Source organism: Sphaerodactylus townsendi, linkage group LG05 (genome assembly GCF_021028975.2).
Source record: "Sphaerodactylus townsendi isolate TG3544 linkage group LG05, MPM_Stown_v2.3, whole genome shotgun sequence".
In the NCBI taxonomy this organism is placed as follows: Eukaryota; Metazoa; Chordata; class Lepidosauria; order Squamata; family Sphaerodactylidae; genus Sphaerodactylus; species Sphaerodactylus townsendi.
This window is the reverse complement of record NC_059429.1, coordinates 73,642,158-73,664,222: the sequence shown is the minus strand read 5'-3', so window position 1 is coordinate 73,664,222 and position 22,065 is coordinate 73,642,158. Positions and strand designations below refer to the sequence as shown.

Genomic DNA, 22,065 nt, shown 5'->3' with positions numbered 1-22,065 from the left:
TGGAACATTGGGAGGAACTTCCCTTTATATACGCGCGCAGCCATTAGCTGTCTACTCCGGGAGGACTCGTGCTTTTCAGGAAGCGTTTGGAACGACTCCGCCGTGCCGGATAGGAAACTACATTACCCATGGGGCTCAGAGCCTGAGTGCCATGGAGAAGCGTGTGGCGCTTCTGGAGAAGAGGATCCGTGACAACTTGGAGCATCTGGGATTTGAGGTGCATCCTTTTAAGGTACCGCAGGCGGAGCGGGGTGTATATGTTTCTTGGCACCTTCTGTCTAGCTAGACTCACCATATTAACTCATCGAGGCAACTTTCTTGACATATTTTGTCCTAACACTGACCTCTGTGTTTTATATATTTTTATTACATTGTTCTGCTGATCCACGTGGTGCCATCCTGTGAGATATGGTATCGCATCTGTAGGGAGACTCACAACAACAAGAAATCACTACAAAGATTTTAAGAAGAAGAAGAGGATTTATATCTCACCTTACTCTCCTGTAAGGAGACTCAAGGTGGCTTACAATCTCCTTTCCCTTCCTTTCCCCAGAACAGAAACCTTGTGAGGCAGGTGGGGCTGAGAGAGTCCGAGGAACTGTGACTAGCCCAAGGTCACCCAGCAGGAATGTAGGAGTGCAGAAATTAATCTGGTTCACCAGCTAAACCTCTGTCACTCAGGTGGAGGAGTGGGGAATCAAACGCGGTTCTCCGGATTAGAATCCACCTGCTCTTAACCACTGCACTGCACTACACTCTTTCTTTTGTTTGTTGAAATCTGGACTATTTGTTATGCGTTTAGCAGTGCAATCCTTATTAAAATTGCATCCTTTTAAGACTATAGAAGTAAATGGGCTTAGGATGGTATAGCTCTTCTTGGGCTGGCACTGTTCCACATCAAATTGAATTTGCAAAGCATTACTTTTTTCTGGAGTGTTCTGGGGCTTCCGGGCTGTGTGGCCATGATCCAGTAGCATTTTCTCCTGACGTTTCACCTGCATCTGTGACTGACATCTTCTGAGGATTCTCTGAAGATGCCAGCCACAGATGCAAGCGAAACGTCAGGAGAAAATGCTACTGGAATATGGCCATACAGCCTGGAAACCTCACAACAGTGATTCTGGCCGTGAAAGCCTTCGACAATACATTCCTTTTCTCTGTTACATAATTAGCTCTTATGAAATGACTAGCAATTTGTGACTACTTTTTTTGTAGTGATGAGGATCAGGGAAGTAGGTATAGATTTTTTATGGGGGGGTTCAGGGTGGGGCCACACCCCCACCTGCCCCTAGGGCATGGCCACGCCTCCTCAAGCCCCACCCCTGGCCTAGCGCTTATAAAAGACTCCCCTGCCCCTCCCCGCTGGGCAGAGGCATAGAGGGAAAATGGAGCCTGGTGCAAAATCTGAGTTTTACACGCACACACACCCCGGGCAGCCGCTGTGATGCTGGAATCCACCCCCAAACAGCATCACTTTCAATGGTGTTTAAACTAGAGAGCCCAAATTCTCCTTTTAAATCCACCTTAAAGGGAGAATCTGGGGTCCCTAGTTAAACAACATTGAAAGTGCTGGATGCTGTTTTAGAATGAATTATCCCCCACTCTGAAAACAACAGCATCACTTTCAATGTGGCGTAGTAGTTAAGAGCAGGTGCATTCTAATCTGGAGAGGGACTGGGTTTGATTCCCTGCTCGGCCACTTGAGCTGTGGAGGCTTATCTGGGGAATTCAGATAAGCCTATGCACTCCAACACACACCAGCTGGGTGACCTTGGGCTAGTCACAGCTTTTCAGAGCTCTCTCAGCCCCACCTACCTCACAGGGTGTTTGTTGTGAGGGAGCAAGAGCAAGGAGATTGTAAGCCCCTTTGAGTCTCCTACAGGAGAGAAAGGGGGGATATAAATCCAAACTCTTCTTCTTCTTCTAACTGAGGACCTCAGATTCTTCCTTTGAAGGGGGTGGATTTAAAAGGAGAATCAGGGGAAATTTGGGGGGTGCCTGCTGTCAGGGGTGCAATTGTTAAGCTAAGGAAAATTTTAAACTTTCAGGGGGGTATCTTTAGGGGGTCTCTCCTAATGATACCACCTAGGTTTGGTGAAGTTTGGTTCAGGGTGTCCAAAGTTATGGACCCTCAAAGATGTAGCCCCCATCTCCTATTAGCTCCCATTGGAAACAATGGGGGATGGGGGCACCCCCCTTTGGGAGTCCATAGCTTTGGACTCCCTGGACCAAACTCCACAAAACCTGGGTGGTATCAATAAGAGACTCTCCTGATAATACATCCCAGGTTTGGTGACGTTTGGTTCAGGGGGTCCAAAGTTATGGACCCTCAAAGGTGTAGCCCCCATCTTCTATTAGCTCCCATTGGAAACAATGGAGGATGGGGGCACCCCCTTTGGGAGTCCATAACTTTGGACCCCCTGAACCAAACATCACCAAACCCGGGTAGTATAATCAGGAGAGTCCCCCAAACAATACCTGAAAGTTTGGTGCTGCTAGCCCAAACAACGCGCCCCCTGCAGGCCAAAAACAAAAAAAGCACTAAAATGTTTTTAAAACCCACAAATGGAGGGGTGGAGCTTCGAACATGAATGGGGGTGGTTCGAACCCGCGAACCCCCCCTTACCTACGTGCATGATGAGGATGTACTTAGCATTGCACAAATGAGACAAAGGCAGACACTTTTGAACCTGTTAAAACTCTGTACCAAGAACCCACTCAAAATTTTTGTTGATTTTTGGAAACACCCAGTTCTAAAAGATAGACAGAGAATATTAAATTATGGACATCACTTTATGGACTAACAGTGCTTCTTTTAAAGGAGTAATGTTGCTTTTTGTTTTACACGTCAATAATACAATTCTAAACAACTCTAATCTCATCAGCTTTGGTGGGTTTATGGTGCAACTTTGTTTTGGATTGCCATGGCCAATCTCCGTTCCTTACCCATTACTTCAAGAAATTGTTCTATATATTGCATTCCAATGTAGCATTTTGCCTGAATTGTAAGGAAAACTTGTGAGGAAGTAACAGTATATCTCTCAATACATATAGTGGAGGAGAGTTGCATAAGCTTAGTTGAAGGAGAGACCAGGAGAAACAAGTAATGAAAGACATTCCAAAGAGTTATCAAGGTTACAGCCCTAGTGAAAAAAATCTAAAGTGGAGTCAAACTGGAAATTTGGCCAGCAGTGGTTGGATAGGAGATGAATGTAATATTCATTGACTGGGAGTTAAACATTGAGGCAGAGTTGATAAATTACTAGTGGATAGGTGAGGCATGTGCCACCTAGCGAATTAAATATTAACTTTGGTAAAAGAGGAAAAATAACATTCTTTTTGCCCATCAAATTATAATTACTCAGAAGCCACATTCCTTGGTTTTTTGTGCTTTTAACAATTTTACTGTGTTTTGCTATAATGTAATTTAACAGAAATGGCATTCTATTTGAGGGAGTAATATGATAGAAAGAAATATTTTATGGTTTGCTGAGACATTGACCAATACTATAGGTTGTGAGAAGTCTTCTTTTTGACTTGTACGTAAAACTAATGAGGCCTCAGGTCACCAAAGGAAAAACAAATATAGAACATACCAGGACATGTTGCTAAATGTAGCTGCACCATCTATATATGGATATGAAAGCTACATATCGAATTTGTTTCATTTATTCATTGTTAATTATAGTCTGCCTTTTTCACTGGGGCTCAGACCTGATTACATAGAGTACATCAATACAATCACTGGTATTAACATGATATATTAAACAATCCTACTTACAGCAACAGGCAGTAGGAGCTATACATAGTAATATAGACCACTTCTCTAAGTAGTTTTCTGAACCATTTTGTTTCAGCTCAGTCATGTTACCTGTATGGAAAAGTTTCCTTGAATAAATCAGTTTTGAAGAGTTTGTTGAAAAATGGGAGAGTGGGAGCCTTTGTGACCTCATCAGACAGGCTATTCCATAATGTGGTTGTTCTATATGGCACCGCAACAAAGAATGTGCATATATAGGCAGTTTTTGATTTTGCCCATTTGAAGAAGAAGGATTTATATCCCCCCTTTCTCTCCTGAAAGGAGACTCAAAGGAGCTTATAAGGGATTAGGGGAACAAGGTGCTGCAAGTGTTCTTCCCCTGGTACCTGTCTGATGTAAGCCCTATTCACAAGCCCACATTTACAATGAACTCGCATACAATCTGTGTGCAGGGTACACTCGATTGTTCTTTGTATGTGCATGAAGTAATTTTTATGATACAAACCCCACAATTATCCAGGTTTCTGTGCTCCCCCTCCCTTCCTAGATCGCTCCCCTTTGCTGGCTCTCGGCATCTTTATTTATTTAAATACATAAGTGCAATGCATATGCACTACTGTCAGCCTGGCCATATTTGCTGAGCCCTTCCCAAGCATCAGAGCAACCCATCCAGTGGTTGACTCTGTGCTAAAAGCCGGCTCTTGAGCATCCTAGTCTCTTCACCAGAGTTCCAGCCGTGCTTCAAGGCTTTTAGAGTACTGTATTATTGTGGAAGGAAGACTTCTGGACAGAGCACACTCCTCCCATCAGAGGTGGAGCTACCAGGGAGTGGGGTGGGTGGGTGCATGTTGCACCAGGCGTGTGCCTGGGGGGTGGAAAGTCACCCTCTTCCCTCCACCACAGTGCCCCCCCCCCCCGCCCTTCCTCACTTACCTTAGTAAAACAGTGCAGGCTGGAGAAGCAGCCTGTTCTCTTCAGGCTGAAAACAGCCTACTGAACTACACTTCCCAGGAGACCTTGCAAGCCCCAGGGTCTCGTGCGAACTGTAGTTCCCACCAGGCCGTTTTCAGCCTGAAGGGAACAGGCTGCTTTTCCAGGCTGAACTGAAGTAAGGCGGTGGGGGGAGGCCGAAAACTCAGAGTGCGCACCGGGCGCACTCTGGCCCAGCTACGCCTCTGCCTCCCATAGAAGCAGTATTAGGGTATGGCCAAGGTCTAACTGGTGGGGTGTGCGTGGGGGGGAATCATTGTTAGGGGAGGGTCTGTAGCTCAGTGGTATAGCATTTGTTTGGCATTCTGAATGCCCCAGTCTCAATCCCCAGCATCTCTAATTAAAGGATCAAGTAAAGATCTCCCAGGAAAGTTGCTGCCAGTCTGGAAAGACAGTAGAAGAAAGCAAGTGTCCAGTATTTTGGATTGTGTTTTTCTACATCAGCTGGTTTGGATTTTGTTTTCTGTCAAGTGAATTTTTATCCCACCCTTCTTCCAAGGAGTTCAGGGTGGTGTATATGGCCTTCCTCTCCTCCATTCTTTTTGCATAACTTTCCTATGAAATAGATTAGAGTGCATAAGGAGCCCAGGATCACCCAGTGTTCATCACAATAGATTGGGAATTTGAATCCAGGTTCCTCGGATTCTTTGACCTTGTAGCCATTACACTGGCAGTTTTTACAGAATTCTGGAAATGATTTTGTTTGGAGGAGAGATCACTGGAGGTGTGTTAGTAATGAAAGTCAACACAAACATTATCTGGCTTGAAACATTAATCAAAAGACTCTGGTCACCTGGTAAAGTGAGTATTTCTTACAACAATAAGTTACTGCTTATGGACATATTTCTCTCTCTCCCCCTCCCCCCATTATAAAGTAGTTTGTGTGGAGCATACCTCAAACCTGTCTAGACTGTTCACTTTCAGAGCTTGGAAAACTTCAGTTCAGATCTGGGATAAATTTAGATTGGACTTCCCTGGACGTATAAGGAGTGTTGATGGGGCATTTCTTGGCAAAGATGATGAAAATGTTAGTCCAGCATTAAGGAAAAGCTAGAAGTACTAGTTCATGCATCTTTGCTACCTGCTTTCATAGAGCACATGAAAGCCTGTTCCTTAAATATCCTGTTTAGTTTATGGGAGGGGTTTGGTATCTTTTGTTCCTTTATGTTAACTTGGAATGGACCTCCGTTGGGTTTCTATGAGATTGGAGCAGTTATGTATTTAAACATATGGAACAACTTCTATTCGGTCTAGCTCAGTGGTTCTCAACCTTCCTAATGCTGCGACCCTTTAATATAATTCCTCATGTTGTGGTGACCCCCAAACCTAACATTTATCCATTTTAAGATGGGGAACACTGATGCAGAGAGTCTTAGGCGACCCCTGTGAAAGGGTCGTTCGACCCCCCAAAGGAGTCCCAACCCCCAGGTTGATAACCACTCGTCTAGCTTGTCTGTTCTGAGTAAAATATGTGAAAGATTGGGCTGTAAGATTCAAAGCACCATTACCTGTCTCTGCTCATAGCTCCTGCTTCTTGACCTTCCTCCTAGTTGATCTTTGGCGGTTAAAGTGTAAGTCCCAAGTGGCTTGTTTGCTGCCACCCACAATCCTTATGACATCATAAGGACCACAGATGCTGTATCATTATCCTATGTCAGAGGTTGGACTACGAACCCAAATAAACTGACTTCTATTTTATAGTTTTATTCCTTGAACAGATTGTCAGGCAGTAGAAATCAGAGCACTGGTCTTCAATTATTGTGGTTAATAATGTTGTTAAACAAGTATAGAAGGGATGCATTATTTTTTCCTAGTCCTACTTTAGTGTAGTATGGAGTTTTATCAGAATACTGATCTTGGTGTTTATGACTTTTGGAATGTCACACATCTTTTAAAAGCACAGGTTTTGGGCAGAAATTCTCATTAGTAAACTTTAGAGTATGAGAACCTGCTAGGAATAGGAACATGTCCCTCATGTTGAAGAATTTGTTGTTTTCTGTCTTAGTTTGCCAGGAAATTGTGCTAGTCATTGGTGCACATACTCTTTCATTCTATGACAGTGTAATCTTTTTACAGATTCCCTCTTTTCACCAAGAGGCTTAGAAAGTAGCATTCCTGATATTCCCATGGGGACCCTAATCTGGGTGTCTTGCTTCTTTAGAGATAAGAATTTCAGACTTGTATAGCTTCAGTGATGGAATGACATCAGGAGTTTTCTTTGTGCTCACCACCGTGATGTCATCATTTGATGTGTAACAGTATGTGATTGTTAATTTGATTTTCGAACATACTCTGAACTACTTCTTGCAGAAATCTGTTTCAGATCCATAGTGTGAACCAGTGAGTTTGTCAGAGATTTGGCAAAAGCCTATTTGAGCCAAGTGTGGTGTAGCAGTTAAAAATTCGGTCTAGGATCTGGGAGTTCCAGGTTCAGATACCGGTATGTACTCTGTCATGGAACCTTGCTGGATGAGCCTGGGCCAGTCACACACTCAGCCTAACCTGTCTCATAGACTTGTGATGATAACCTGGAGTAGAAGATAATTATGTAAGCCATTTTGAGTCCCCGTTGGAGAGAGAGGCAAGATGCACATGAAGTAAAATAAATTAATTCAAAAATAAGTCAATACTTATACAACATTTTGAAGGGAAGAGCTGCTGATAGGATTATATGGGAATAAAATGAAGACTTGCAGCCCCATCCAAACTCCCTGGTGGCAGGCCACGGCACCAATGCAGCCCCACCTCACCACCTCCAAAAGGGCTTTCTAGTAGTGCACAGAGCAGGGAAAAGCCCTGAAACCCCTCACCACCAAAAAATCCCATCAGGTTGAAAGGACATATGCCACCAAAAGGGTGGTATACATCCTAGGACTGGTGTGCTGTGCAACCAGCCCCCAACCCTGGGAGGGAGTTGACTAATGTTGGTTTATACCTGGGAATGCCCTGCCCGCCCTCCCCTTATGCTGGCATCTGAGCAGGACGGCAGTGCAGTTCTGCAGCAGCCCAGACTTTCGGGTTTTGTGGCAGCAGGGCTGCAGAAGATGCAGCTGCTGGTGCATCTGTCCCCTCTGCTGGGCCAAATGCCCAGGGGAGGGCAAATGTACCAGCATAGCCATGTACCACTTCCATGAGGTCTTTCAGCCCTCCCGCCCGCCCCCCGGAAGGGGCTGCCTGTAGTGAGATACAATTGTCCCAGAAAGGGTTTGCAGGTCAGACAGTGTTTGTTGTCAGGACTGGAAGCTGACCTTGAAATGATGCTGTTTGCTTAAGCAAGAGGGTAGCTTGAGTGCAATTGAAAGAGGATCAGCAGCAATCAGGCTAAGAATCTGGTTCAAAATATTTTATTAAAAATTCATTAAGGATTATGGACACTGTGTCACCAAGATGTATTCATTTGATTCTTTTTAGAGACCTGTGTATTTATATGTTTAGCAAAAGTCAATCATTATACAAATAATGATTTATTATTTTCTATTATGTGCACATATTTTAGTAGTTACATTTGCAAACATTTCAGAAACAGTCCTGTGTACTGTGACTTTTCTGTGTTCATACTTGTTCTCCAGCAAAGTACACAGTGTTTTCAGATGTGCTTTTCTCAGAAACAAAACAAAAAACTCCACCTAAATAGGTAGCCATTGTGATCATAGAAGAAAGTCTGAAAAACACTATACCTCTGAAACAGAAGTTGAGTAATGTAGAGGTCTGGTCAGAGCTTCCGCAACACTAGGTGGGGCTACAGTGCTGTGACAGTTCCCTGCCTGTTTCCTATGTGGCTACTTCCTGACTCCATTGGTTTAATTATCCAAATATGCTTTGCTCTGCTTCTTTGGCTTCTGCCAAACCAGTCACTGGAAAAATAGAAGAAATTTCTTGATCCTTGGAAAATCAGAAGCTTGGGAAATAAAGTTAAATTATGCAAATGGTCTCTGCCATTGGGTTGCTTTAATAGACCCACAGTTCTTCATTAAGTTCTGCACTAAGCAAAGTTGCACCCTGAGTAATAATGTTACTAAGCAGAGTATAAGCACATTCCCTTTACTGGACTTAGAGAAGTGTATCTCTGCTTAGGATGACACTGCCTGAGAATCAGGCCTCCAGTTGGCAAGGAAAAGAGAGTGAGAATAGGTGATTCCAAGAACCATTTTTATAAGACCTGCAATGTTATTGTTATTGACAATAGATTCATAACAGACTGCTTTTGTAGTTCATCAAAATCCAGCTGTTCTTTTCTAACAGTAATTTATTTTTCTTTTCTGAAGGTAGGTTGGTACAATGCAGTCCTTCCTCCAGCTTTTCATTTGCCATACTCAGATAACAATCTGGCATTTGTGGTACTCAGCATCCCTGCCATGTTTGACAAAGCCTTCAGACCTTTCCTGAAGAATCAACTGCTGGGAAAGATTCATGATCCCGTGGACCAGTGCATTGCCCATCACCTCTCATTGGTTAGGGAGGTGAGAGTTCTTCATACAAAATCTTCTTGTTATTGACAACAGATTCATAGACAAATATGTAATTAGTTTATGGAATTTGTCATTTTTATGTATTTATGTTATTAAATTGTTTTAATTATAAGCAGGATTCTGAAGAGGCATGATAGAAATATCCTAAATACAGTGGAACTTCGGTTTTCGTTGGTAATCTGTCCGAAAAGAATCGATGAAAACCGAAACCGATGAAAACCGAGGCAAATTTTTCCATAGGAATCAATGTAAATCCAATTAATCCTTTCTAGGCACTCCAAAAACATACCAAAAACACATTTTGGTGAATAAACATAGTGTTTAATGCTAAAAACAGTAACAAACAATAACATTAGGACCATCTTCAGAGCCAGTGGACCAATGTCGCACCAGAAAGCTGTCCAAAGAGGTCTGTTTCTGATGCCTCTTTAAGATTTGTCTGAAATGGGGCAAGACATTGTCATCAAACAAGTTGCAGACACGGCCTGCAACAGCTTTGTCCGGGTGATTTTTCTCCACAAACCCCTGTACCTTACTGCAAATCGATGAAAACCGAGGCAAATTTTTCACTGGAAAAATCGATGAAAACCGAAGGCAATGAAAACCGAGGTTCCACTGTAAATAGTTTGCATTCTTATTGCAAAAACATAAGAAGAATCCTGCTGGGGCAGTCAAAGGGTTCATCTACTCTAGGATCTGGTTTCCCAGAATGCCCAGCCAGATGCCTTCAGAAAAAAAGACATGATAGTAACAATTTTTCACCCCCCCCCCTTAATGTATTTATAAGTACACTGCTTGTGACCATGGAAATTCTGTTCAATCATCATGATTAATAACTGTTGGCGGACTTATCTTCTATGAATATGCCTGATTCCTCTTTTAAAACCAGCAAGCCAGTGACAGTCCCCACATCTTCTGCCCCTGAATTCCACAGGATAGTTATATATTGTATAAAGAAGTAATTCCTTTTGTCTGTAAGGAATCTAGTGTTAGTCTGCTTCATTGGATGCCAGAAAGCTGTAGTTTTATGAGAGGGGAATCTCCTGGATCTTGTTTCCCTTCAGTGTGCCTAACTTTATAAATCTCTGTCATACTTTTCCCTCCCCCCATTACTTTTTTTTCTGACTGAAAAGGCTCAGAGCACATTAGCCTTTCTTCATGGAGAAGGTGCTCTATTCTATTTATTTATGTATCAACTGAAGGAGATCATATTTCATCTCACCTGAGCAGATCATTGAATAAATGAAACAGGATGGAATGATTTTAGAAACCTCGACAGGGTACCAGACAGCATCATTTGTAAGCCCTGGTCTGATGAAGGCTTCTTCTTTCAGAGCCTTGCTGACCAGCAGGTGGATATCATGTATGATTATGAGATGCTCCCCAATCGGAAGCCCAGGTTCTTGGCCCAGACAGCAGCACATGTGGCTGGTGCTGCATACTACTACCAGAGGAAAGATGTGCAGCAAGATCCCTGGGGAGAGAAGGTGAGCATCAAATCAAAGCATGCAAGTAAGGGTAGTACTCATTTGTTTGAAGTAGATAAATGTAACCTTTATTTTCACACATTAAAAGAATGTTTTGATAATGTTTTCTGTGAATTTCTCCTATCTGTTTGCTGCACATTGTAATCCTGGTTCAATATACTCTTTGCATGTGCATATCATAAATTCATGTTTTCCATCAAGGAAATTTCCTTTTTTCATACCAGGAGACCTACATGAGAGTACTTTCTTGTTGCTTAACTTTGCTCCTTGCTCCTTCCTTTCTGCTTGTTAGCTCCTTTTGTTATAAAAACTATTGTCAGTTGGCACACTGCTGGAGAAAAGGAGCACTCCAGAACCTGGCAATGGAGAACTACCTATCTCTGGGCAAAGCTGCACTGATGCTATCACCACCAGTCATGAGACTCACCTCTGCTTTCTGCCTTGCCAAGCCCACTCCTCTGCAGCTCTTTAGGACATGTCATAGCCATTTAGCAGGCCTGCAGAAAATACTGTCCCTTGATGGTACTTGAACTAGTTCTACACATGAACCCATGAAGCTGCCCTGTACTAAATCAGACCATTAGTCCATCAATGTCAGTATTGTCTACCCAAACTGGCAGCAGCACTCCAGGATCTTATGCAGAGGTCTTTCACATAACCTATTGCTAGATTCTTTAAACAGGAGATGTTGGGGATTGAACCTGGGACCTTCTGCATGCCAAAGGTGCTCCACCACTAAGCCATAGCCTTTACCTCGTATATGTGGCATAGCATGCAAGTTTGTCATTTTTGCTTAGTTTAGTCTCTTTGATCCAGTACAGGGGTAGGGAACCTGCGGCTCTCCAGATGTTCAGGAACTACAATTCCCATCAGCCCCTTCCAGCATGGCCAATTGGCAATGCTGACAGAGGCTGATGGGAATTGTAGTTCCTGAACATCTGGAGAGCCGCAGGTTCCCTACCCCTGATCCAGTAGATTATTCAATGTTTTAAATTACGAACGCTTGGGAACAGAAATATTTGTAGTTGAAAAAGTACCATAAGAGTGTGCCTAGGCGGCCTCTTCGATCTGCGGAGGCCAATCTACTGGTGGTCCCTGGCCCCTCGGCAATGCGGCTGGCCTCCCACGAGGCCCAGGACCTTTACTGCCCTAGCCCCGGCCTGGTGGAGCAGCTCTTCCTCCAGCTGTCGGGCCTCTCGCGGGATTATAGGGAGTTCGCTTGGGGCCTGCAAAGGACGAGCTCGTTCGCCCGGGCCTTTGGAGAGACCCAGCCGCCAATAGTGCCCCATCTTGGCCAACAACATCTGGGCGCAATTACATCATCGAGACTTCGCTATGCCCCCCCTCCCTCCACCTTGAGGGAGGGAGGGTTCTTATACGATGTCGGGCAGCTGGGCGCCACTCCTATAATTTTATGACTCTATAATTTTTATGACTTTACTAGCTTTATAATTTTATATTTTTATATCTTGAATCTTAACCTAGAATTTAATCTTGGGCTTAATTTGGCAGATGTATTGGGAGTTTTGCTGCTTTTTAAATGTTATCTAATTGCACTGTTGGATGCTGTACACCTTAGAGCCCCGAGGATGAAGTGATATAAAAATCGAATAAAATAAATAAATAAATAAATAAATAAATATAGTGGGATATACAGTTTTTAAAGCTACTCCTTAGGATAAATAGTGCAATCCTGCGCACACGTAATTTTGGAATGAACACCACTAAATTTAGTGGAAACCCCCCCCCCCCCCCGCCTCCAAAAAAAGCATTCTTAGGAGCAGGCTGAATTTTAGCATATTGCTCTTTGTTTTCCTGTATTATAAAATCAGGTGCCTAAGGATGTAGGTGGTGGTTGAAGGTGGTGTGAACCAGGCAGTGTCAAGGCAGCCTGAACAAGGAATTCTTGTTCACAGTGTGTACACTTGTTCCCTCTTGTAAACTGACTTCATATGATAGAAGAACTTGTTTGACAAGATGCAGTGATAAGACAAAATAATGTGTATGAAGTGATGCCTCAAACTGCTTTCACCTCTTTTCAAAGCTGTTCTGTAGCTACATGACTGAAGGCAGATCTTCCATGGCCTGGAGTATAAAATAGAGCCTGGCCCACTTCATCAAGTAGCATTTGGGCTTAGAGATAGCCCATTTGAATATCTTGGAAGAAATCTTAAGTGTGTAGGTTATAGTTGAATTTGCTTTCCTCCCATACAGCAAAGCACTCTGTATCTTTCTTTTTTCCACCAAGTTTAAAGTAATGGCAGACCTTATAATTTTATATCTTCAGTCTTCTTTCTTTCTTTTTCTTTCCAGAAGATTTATGGTGTCTGCATTCATCCATGTTTTGGAGGCTGGTTTGCCATCCGGGCTCTCCTGCTTTTCCCAGATGTTGAAGTGTCCTACATGCAGCAGAATTCCCCTACTGATTGTGTGAGAACAGAAGAAAAGAAAATAGAACTGCTGGATAAGTTTAATTTCCACTGGCGGGACTGGAGCTACCGGGACATTATTGAAGTGAAGGAAAAGTACTCAGAGGAGCAGAAAATGTACTTTGCAACTCCTCCAGCTGAACGATTAAAAGTGCTGGGGCTTCAAGAAGGATGGCAGAAGAACGCAATGCACCGAGTAGCTGTTTTTCACTGTGCACAAGGGACATGTGGCCTACATCATTGTGCCCACTGTTGTAAAGATGGACCGTGCCAGCATCTTGATGATTCAGTTTGGCAACCTGACTCTCAGTTGTAGGAGTATTGCATTCTAGAATTGGGTCAAGCTTCTTCATGTTATAATATAGGCTCTTTGTGTTACAATATAGGTTAGAAATTGGTTGTGAAGTCCTGCTAGCTTGCTCTCAGGTAGGCAGAAGTGTCTTACACTAGAGACTTGTAAATCTGTATTTGGAAACACTAGGTTTTAAGTAAGTTTATTCAGTACAGTCTGCAGACCCAAACAAAAAAAATGCAGTATACAAATTACAGAAATATACCAGCACATACCATAAGCACACACAGCAGAACCAATTTCAGTACTCTCATAGATCTGTGTTAATATGTTCATGAGTTCTCAATGAGAACTTAGGAACCATTAGTGATATCCTTGGATTTTACCCTCTAATAAAAACTTCACATAAAATTGAGATGACTGACTGGGAGCATACTTCAGCAAGGGATAAATAAGCTGGTGTTGCCACAACCTGAAGGAATCGCAACACAGAAGAATATGCTCTACTGTATCAATATCCTTTTTGCAGCAGAGACTTAGTCTAGAGGTGTAAGGGATGCCACAGAGCATTTCAGAGGGTAATACATTTGATCTGGCCTTAGTAAAGAGGATGTGATACTTAGGGGGCTTGATTTTGAATTCAAGTATCATGTTATTTTTAAGACAGGTCCGAGGACTTAATTTTTTTACTTTAAAAAGTGAGGGGGTGGGGTTTATTTTATGACTGATAGCTGAAATTACCTAGTCCTTTTCATGGAGTAAAAAATCAGGTACTACCTCCACTATTGTGTATCCATGAAGATTCTGTGATTGTGAAACCCTTTCGTTTTCTTCTATTAGTCTCCACGCCACCACCTTTCTATTCTTGTACAAAGCACTGATGGTACTGTCCAACTCAAATAAACAAAGTACAACTGAAGGAAGCAAAACAGTCTCTTTATATTGTTAAAAATCTTGTGTACAACTCGCGTGCATTCCAAGCCCTTGGGTGAAGTTACGTATCATTGAGGTAGACAGCTAGAAAAGAAACCATTCTTACAAGAAACTAAATTCTCTAGTGTGACATAAACATAACAAAATGCAAAACACTGCTGTTGGTAGCTGTGTGGTTTCCGGGCTGTATGGCCGTGTTCTAGCAGCATTCTCTCCTGGCGTTTTAAGCCCTGCGTCTGTGGCTGGCATCTTCAGAAGATCACTCTGAAGATGCCAGCCTGATACAGGCTAATGCCAACATCAAGCTATAAAACCCTGTAACCCTTATCCCAGCTTCTAACACAATGATTAAGGCCGTGAGAAGCCTTTTCACAATACACTGCTGTTGGTACATCAGTTAAGAATCATTAGGCAAAATTCTGCACTCCCAAGTATTAATATATATTTTCAAACATCCCAACATATTTGTTCCTTCTCGGTATATGAAGTAGTCTGCTTGTGTGCTCAAGCTTTGTTTTTTAATGTTCTAATTCATTCTGCTTTGTGTCATGTTGACATATAAATGAGGGACTATGGTGGATTCCGCACAGGTCAAATATAACTGGTGTAGAGCACATTACAAACCATTTGTGGGGGCACTTTGCACAGGTCCTGTCCCCAAAATGAGTTTGCCCTGTTTTATTTCTCTCTACCCAGGAATTTTGGAAATCACTAAAACAGTGATTCTTTTGCAAAAACACAGGTTAGAGCTACTCCTGTCCAAATGTGTAAACAAGAAAAAGAAAAATGGTTTCCTTTAAAACATTTGTGATGTGTTATACATTTGCTATGCGGAATCCATCTATGATTCATGATCCACTATGGGGCTTTCTCACAGCTCTTATTGGTGCGTGATAGTTAATTCTACTCTCCAGAGTCAACTCTCTTTGTTGTAAGTGATACCATGCCCAGGAATTCTTCGTAATAAAATGTATTGAGGAGACACAGCACCTTCCATAGTGCGTTCTTGGACTGAAAGGAATGAAATGTGGGTTCAGCCTTTGGACTCCCAACAACTGGGTGTCTCCATTCTAGGCAGTGCTCCTGAGGAAGTAACATTAATCTAGGGCCGTTTCTGCACGGCCAGGGGCTTCCACGCCTTGGCAGGGGTTCTGCCCGTGGTAAAGCTACTTCGCCATGGCGTCTTCGCGAGCAGCGTGAAGCGAAGTGAAGGAACCCGACAGGCGGCGAAGCTGTCGCTCCGCATAGGAGCCACCTCTGCGCCCTCAGCCCGCCCCACTCCTGATGTCCCTACCTGCGCAACCTGTGAGCGTCGCAGCCCGCCCACGCTGCCCTCCGACCCTGGAGGTGGGAGGACGAGGCTTCTGAAGCCCGAGGAACTCTTGCGCTACTGTGTCAGCGGCGAATTGAATGGGAAGCGAGAAGAACTGGCAGCGATCTTTCAGCCGCTGGCCTTGATTCGCCCGCGAGGCGCTCCATGAAATCTAACAACAACCCTTTAAGGGTTGTTGTTTAGAAACAGCAACCCTTTAAAGGGTTGTTGTTTAGGGCGGCTTGACGCCGCCCTGGGGGGAGGGAAGAAGAGTCAGGTCGGCCTGGGGGCGCCTGTGCGAACGGCGGCCTGGGGGCGCCTTTTTTGGCGCCCCCAGGCCGTCATAAATGGGGCGTGCGGAAGCGGCCTAGGAGTTTGCAGGGTTTCCTGTGACGTCATCTCTGTTCGCAAATGTGATTGCAATGCTAAATGTACTCACTGAGAAGCAAGTGATATTTAATTCAGTGGGACAGTGAACATGCACCATTTCTGCTTCAAGCAAAGCAATGAATGTCTGTAGTGTGAAATTGTTCAGACTAAACCTCAGTTAAACAATTTTAATTACCATTTTTTGTACTCATTGTTGCTTAGTAGTACTTTCTGAGACCCTATAGTTATATAGCTTGATGGATGGGGGCTACATCCACACAGAAATCTCAGAATTAATGTTTAGAGTATCTTGCTCTGTGGATTTCCCTAGTCTCATAAAGTCTTGTCTTGCCAGGGTGGATGTTTTTAGAAGTGGCCAGCTGTAATATTTGAACTGTCCATGTGATAACTGCCTGAGGTTTTGCAATTCTTTTTCCCCACACTCCTCTCTCTCTATATATACATAAAGCCAGTGGTAGGATCCAAAAATTTTAATAACAGGTTCCGATGGTGGTGGGATTCAAACAGTGGCACCGCCGCACACACGCACCTCCAGTCCCTATTGGGCAGGGAGGTTGCTTTAGTAACCCCTTCTTGGCACTCAGAAAAAATTAGTAACCACTTCTAGAGAAGTGGTGAGAACTGGTTGGAGCCCACCTCTGCATAAAGCCTTGAATGCCTATCTAAGCCTTTCTCAATAATCAGTACATGCCAAGTCATAGTTGTCCTTTCACTGCAATGCCCTGCTGAATATCTCCAGCATTTAAGTGCTTCTCTGCCCTCTCTTGCTATTGATGTGTATGTGCAAAAAGTACAAGGACAGTTTATATGTGCTTATGTAAAAAAAACAAACTGCTTTAAATGCATGTTTACCAAATTTCAGAACAAACTGATGGTCATGCAGGAAAGGTGATTTGCAATCAAATTCCAACCTTTCAGCACTTTACAATTCACACACGATTCTTATCCCTTTTTCTTGTCCCTTAGCAAACAAAAAAAATTATCCCATTAGCAGCCATGCGGACTTTAGAGTTCTTTCCCTTGAGTTATACATTGACATGGAAGAGTATGGACCACAAGGATAAAATTGCAGGCCACTCAGAAGCCATCTTCAGATTATTTATTTATTCATTCATTCAGATTATTTATTTATTTCTTGGCAACTGTTTGGCTGCATGGGATTGAAAAGCATCTGCATTAAGCCTTAGATTGGGTACTTAATCCCTACTCGCTGGTACCATAAACAGTAGGGATTGGAAGACCATTTCTGAAAGATTTGTGTCTGAAGCCTGTCAGACTATGGCTAATTTCTAAATCCTCCACAGCCTTCTCTCTACATGTTTTTCCTTCGGAGTTTACCAGCTGAAGCTCATGGAATGTTGTGGATGAGTTAAGATCATTATAATGCAAAGTATTATATTTGCAGTCCTGCTTTCACTATTGGACATCAGATAACTAAAACAAGGTTTCTGCTTGAGGAAAACTTGATGAACAAAAGCAACTGTCAACTACTCTGTTCATCGAGTGTTAGTGTTTCAACTTCTGGGCGGTAGCAGCAACCCACATCCTGATTCATTCTGAAAGTATAATATTTTGGTTGGCTGTTCTGCTCATTGATCCTGTCACCTGTGCCCAGGTAAGGCACTGATCAGTTCTCTGTTAAGATGAGGATTTATGGCCTGCTACCCTTCCCCACCACTGAACTGTGTGTAGGTGGTAGAGTTTGCAGCATAACAGAGGATGTTAGTGCTCTTGGGATATTTTATAGATGTTCTGTTGAACTGGGGTGAGGTAATAGGTTACAGCATTATAGCCTTGCCAGGGAAGGGATGATGATGTTGCAAAAGAAGTGTCACTGGTAAAGCACCTGCTGAAAATCCTGCTGCTGAAATTAAACACACTCTGCAGATCCAACCTGCAAACTCAACAGTTGGGATAAACAGCTCATATAAAGGTTGAACAGAAAGCACCTGGACTGAGTTTTGAAGAGCTTCATTCTGAACTTTTCATGGGTCCAGAAATGTTAACATAATTAAGAGATACAACCAGTTGTGGGAAAAAGACTGAATATTTTGTTAAATTTGTCGATGTGCATTATAACCGTTGGCTCCCATCCTGCGGCAGTGTTAGCAATTTATTTGTAATGAGAGAAAGGAGCAAGGTTTAAAGCTTTTTAAATCATGGGGTGTGGTACATTTGTAGAATGCTTTTAACTTTCACCTGGACCTCTCCAGGGGACTATGTTTTTGTAACCTTTGTGACTTCCCATGTGTTAAAAAGTTTTTTTTAAAAAAGGGTTGCTAACTTTAAACAAGGCTGTTTTCTTAACAGCCTAGCAGGAGGTCAGTGGAGCTTTCCTGCCACAATATTTTCTGTGGTTTATACTGTACTGTGCTTTATACTGTAGGGTTCAACACCTGAGAAACCAGGAATCAGTTATTTCCTGTGTCAGTAGAAGCAACATGTGCTGGAATAATAAGTAAAACTATTTTCTGTGTAAGTGTTTCTCATTCCAAAACTGTAACAAGCATAGGGGGGGAAGTATAGTACAGGTTCATATTAAAATAGAAAAATTTACTAAAACACAAAAATGTCAGTAAAAAGCCAACAGTAATCTGCTGAAATAGGACTAATTTCTCATTCCAAAGAGGATATTTTTCTTCTCTCCTGCTCTCTCCTCCTTCAGCAGCTGTGTTGGGTACCCAGAAAAAGCTCGAGAATTGCCCAGTCATACTACCTTGGAAATATCTCCCGAGGCAGCAGTAAATAGGCAAATGAAAATGTGCAGATAGCAATAAAAATATAGGTTTGAATTCCCCTTATGCTAGGTCCTTCTTCAGGTTGGTGTGCATGGAATAATGTGGCATCAAAGGAATTCACAGAGGAACATTCTATTGGTATAGGTTTAAAATCATAGTGGACTCTTGTCTTCCATACAAGAATTCCCCACAGTTGCACAAAATGTACTGCACAGTGTTTTTCATTTACCCTGGTCACTGAATGGGAAACTTCTGATCATCAGGTTTTTTCTTCTCTTGTTGCCAAAGTTTGCTTTGCATTATTTTTAAAGATTTAGGATATAAAGGCAGCATTTCTCACTTAACACCATGCTGACCTCTGGAGCTGGCTTGAATTGATGAAGTGAGGGTAGGAACCATTCTGGAAAGCTAATTTGAACCATTCTGTTTACTCATAGTTTTTATTTGATTTATTTGTGCTCTTTCAAGCTGGCAGAAATTATCCCCATGTTATTTTAGTATTTTCTAATTAACCAGAGTGAATGTTAATGCTGAACTCAGCACCACTTCCAGCCAAAGCTAGCTGGGCCAGCAGCCTGATCTCCAGGGTCAATGAATAACTTTCTGCATCTCAACCCACTTATTAGCATTTCCTTCTGAAGGGAGGAAGAGACAGTTACTCCTTCCACAAGAATCAAGGCTTCAACCAGCTGTATCTTAATTCTTGTCATCACATAAAAACATTTGTGGGCCCCAGTGCAAATATATTTGTAACAGAAAGATGAAGTAATGTGTTGGATGAATCCTCTTCCAAGATGTCTTGTGTGGGATGTTTGGCACTTTGCTTACCATGTGGGTACCAGTTTTGAAAGGAAATTGAGTGAGTTTAGAGTTCACGTGGTATTGGCTGAAACTTCAAAGGAAAAACAATACTTTTGGTTAATTCATAGGATGATTGAAGCTGTTGAACAATACTGTTCTGATTGTGTAGTAATGCACTGCTGACCCAGCAGCACCGTGGTAGAACGTTGGGAGGGCCAGCCATGCTTGGACCCTCACGACCTTCTGGTCGCTACCCGCACCCCACTCCTCATCCCCTATGAGTCACGGGTCATGAACTGTCTGGCTCAGTCACCGGGCGCAGGGACAATGGTCTTGCCCCCAGGTGAGGATTAGGCTCAGACGCTTACGCTCCTCTCTGCACGTAGCCAGGTGAGATCATGCATCACATGATGATCTCCCCGGTTACCTCAGCTCTCCCGGAACTCCCCGGTCCTCCCTCCTACCGCCCCGATAGAATAACAATAAAGGTGCCAGGAACCGTGCAGCGGGGAGACTTCGCTAGGAACCACGGACCTCCGGGAATCTCCCGCTGCTGGCGATCTCACCAGATGGTTATCTCCAGCGTCACCGTCTTTCGTTCTTCACAGCTGACCACCGCAGAATTGAGAGCTATAGCTGGTGCGAGGAAACCGGGAATCCTCCGAACCTCCCACCCTGCGATGCACCGTCGCCTGGGGAAGACGCGATACGAGAAGTCCAGCTGGATCCGAGCATCCAGGGACCACCACGGTTTGATTATCGCCCTGTCACTCTGGATCGAGCATCCAGAGGCTACAGCGTCCTAGGACACTCTGCGGCGGGCCAACACCCACGTTAGTTTCGAGTATGAGGAGCTTGCTTGCAAAGCAGGGGCTTATGACAAAGCGCGTTGAAGCCGAACTGAAAGCGTTAGCCGAAATCGCGGCGAGGGTTCCCGTAAAGAGAAGGGAGCTTCGCAAATTGGTTGAGGAAGATTGAAGCTCAGTGTCCATGGTGTACCCAGAGGGGGGGGACATTGAATCTTAAGGACTGGGAAAACATCGGCGCGCACTCTTAGCTGGGAGCACCAGCGCCGATGTAGCTGCTACGCGGCGATGGAGACAATGTTTTGTAGCCATCAGCCTGCAGAACCCTATGGCTCCCTTGCTGTAGGCAGCCACTCGCTTTTCGATCTTTCACCTTCGAATTTCAACCCGGAATTTTTCTCTATCCACTAAATTGGGCGCCCTGTCCTCCTTCTGCCCCCTTGCTCCTTCACCCATTTCAAACTCTCACGGCGGCTCAGCCAGCCCCCCTCCCCACTGCTCCGCCTTCAATTTTCGAAGCCACTGCACCTCCGGGATCCAAGCATGCCCGCGTAATGACGCGGGTTTCAAACTCGCCCAGAGCGGTATTAGCCCGCGACCTGCGGAAGAAAGAAACCCTGGCGGAAAGGCGATACGATATTCTTGCATTGTGCCCGTCCATTTCACAGATACTGAAGAAGGGGAGATTGCGTCATTAAGCGGAGTTAGTCAGTACCGCCCTTTAAGCTATAACATCCTCACTGAGCTCCACTTAAGCGGTCGCGGAGCGTAGGAAGTCACCAGTCCCTATGTGAGAGGCATGCTGGGAGCAGTCAGCGGCCAGCGAGGAATCACCCAATGGTTCGGACGACTGGAGAGCCACCTTCCGCATGCTCCTGAGCCCTGCACAATTTGTGATCTGGGGAAAGCGAGTTCCGCCAGCAGTGCTTCAGCAAGGCAGCCCCGCCTCGCCCTACACAACAGCTCAACTTTTCTGGTTTTACGATGCTTTTAGCCAGCCCCAGCGATCAGAATTGTCCTGCGCTGAGGCCACCCTTCACCGATTACCGCACTCTGAGTGCGCCTATAAGGCATTTGTCAAGGTTCCCAATGCCGGCCAGCCCACCCAGAGCTTCTCCACCATCCGGCAAAAACCCCAAGAACCCTATGCCAGAGTTTGTGAGGCAGGCTCCAGGAAGCTCTCAAAGGCAGGGTTGACAGCGAGGAGGCTCAGGGGCGGAAAGCTCCTTAAAGCGTCTTGCCAAGGAGAACGCCTCCGCTGAGTGCGCATAAAGCAATCACAGGTATAGGTAGGAACCTGAACACTGCCCCAACATGCTTAAGGCTTGCCCAGGATATCCGGGTCCTTAGCCCACCTCTGGCGGACCACTGCAGCGCAGCCCTCTCCATTGCTAGGAAACAGCCGGGGCGAGATGTTTCAATTGCCACCAGTCGGACACTTCGGTAGAGATTGCAGGCTGCCCAGTAGGAGGGCCACTGCGAAGCCAGCGGGGGGGTCTCCTGCAAGGGGGAGAGGACCCCCAGGAGGCCGATCCCCGGGCTTTTCTCCACCTTTAAACAAGAACTATCCCTTATTGCAGGGGCCACTGACCTGCAGCTTGCCCGGGCATACACACACAGACACGCATACACCCCAATGTGAGGCGAGGGTATCCTGC

General features: G+C 44.2%; 1 protein-coding gene across 2 annotated transcripts; it reads left to right on the top strand.

Moving 5' to 3' along the window:
- The first annotated feature begins 48 nt into the window (after positions 1-48).
- MMACHC (metabolism of cobalamin associated C) lies at positions 49-14,346 on the top strand. 2 transcript variants are annotated; one of them, XM_048498990.1, is made up of 4 exons: positions 49-232; positions 9,016-9,210; positions 10,554-10,706; positions 13,020-14,346. In XM_048498990.1, exons 1-4 carry the CDS (start codon positions 152-154, stop codon positions 13,449-13,451), a joined length of 861 nt encoding a protein of 286 aa, XP_048354947.1. In that variant the 5' UTR covers positions 49-151; the 3' UTR covers positions 13,452-14,346. The 2 variants fall into 2 exon arrangements, with proteins under 2 accessions (XP_048354947.1, XP_048354948.1); XM_048498991.1 differs by having other exon boundaries at positions 113-232; positions 9,020-9,210.
- Positions 14,347-22,065: the final 7,719 nt, after the last annotated feature.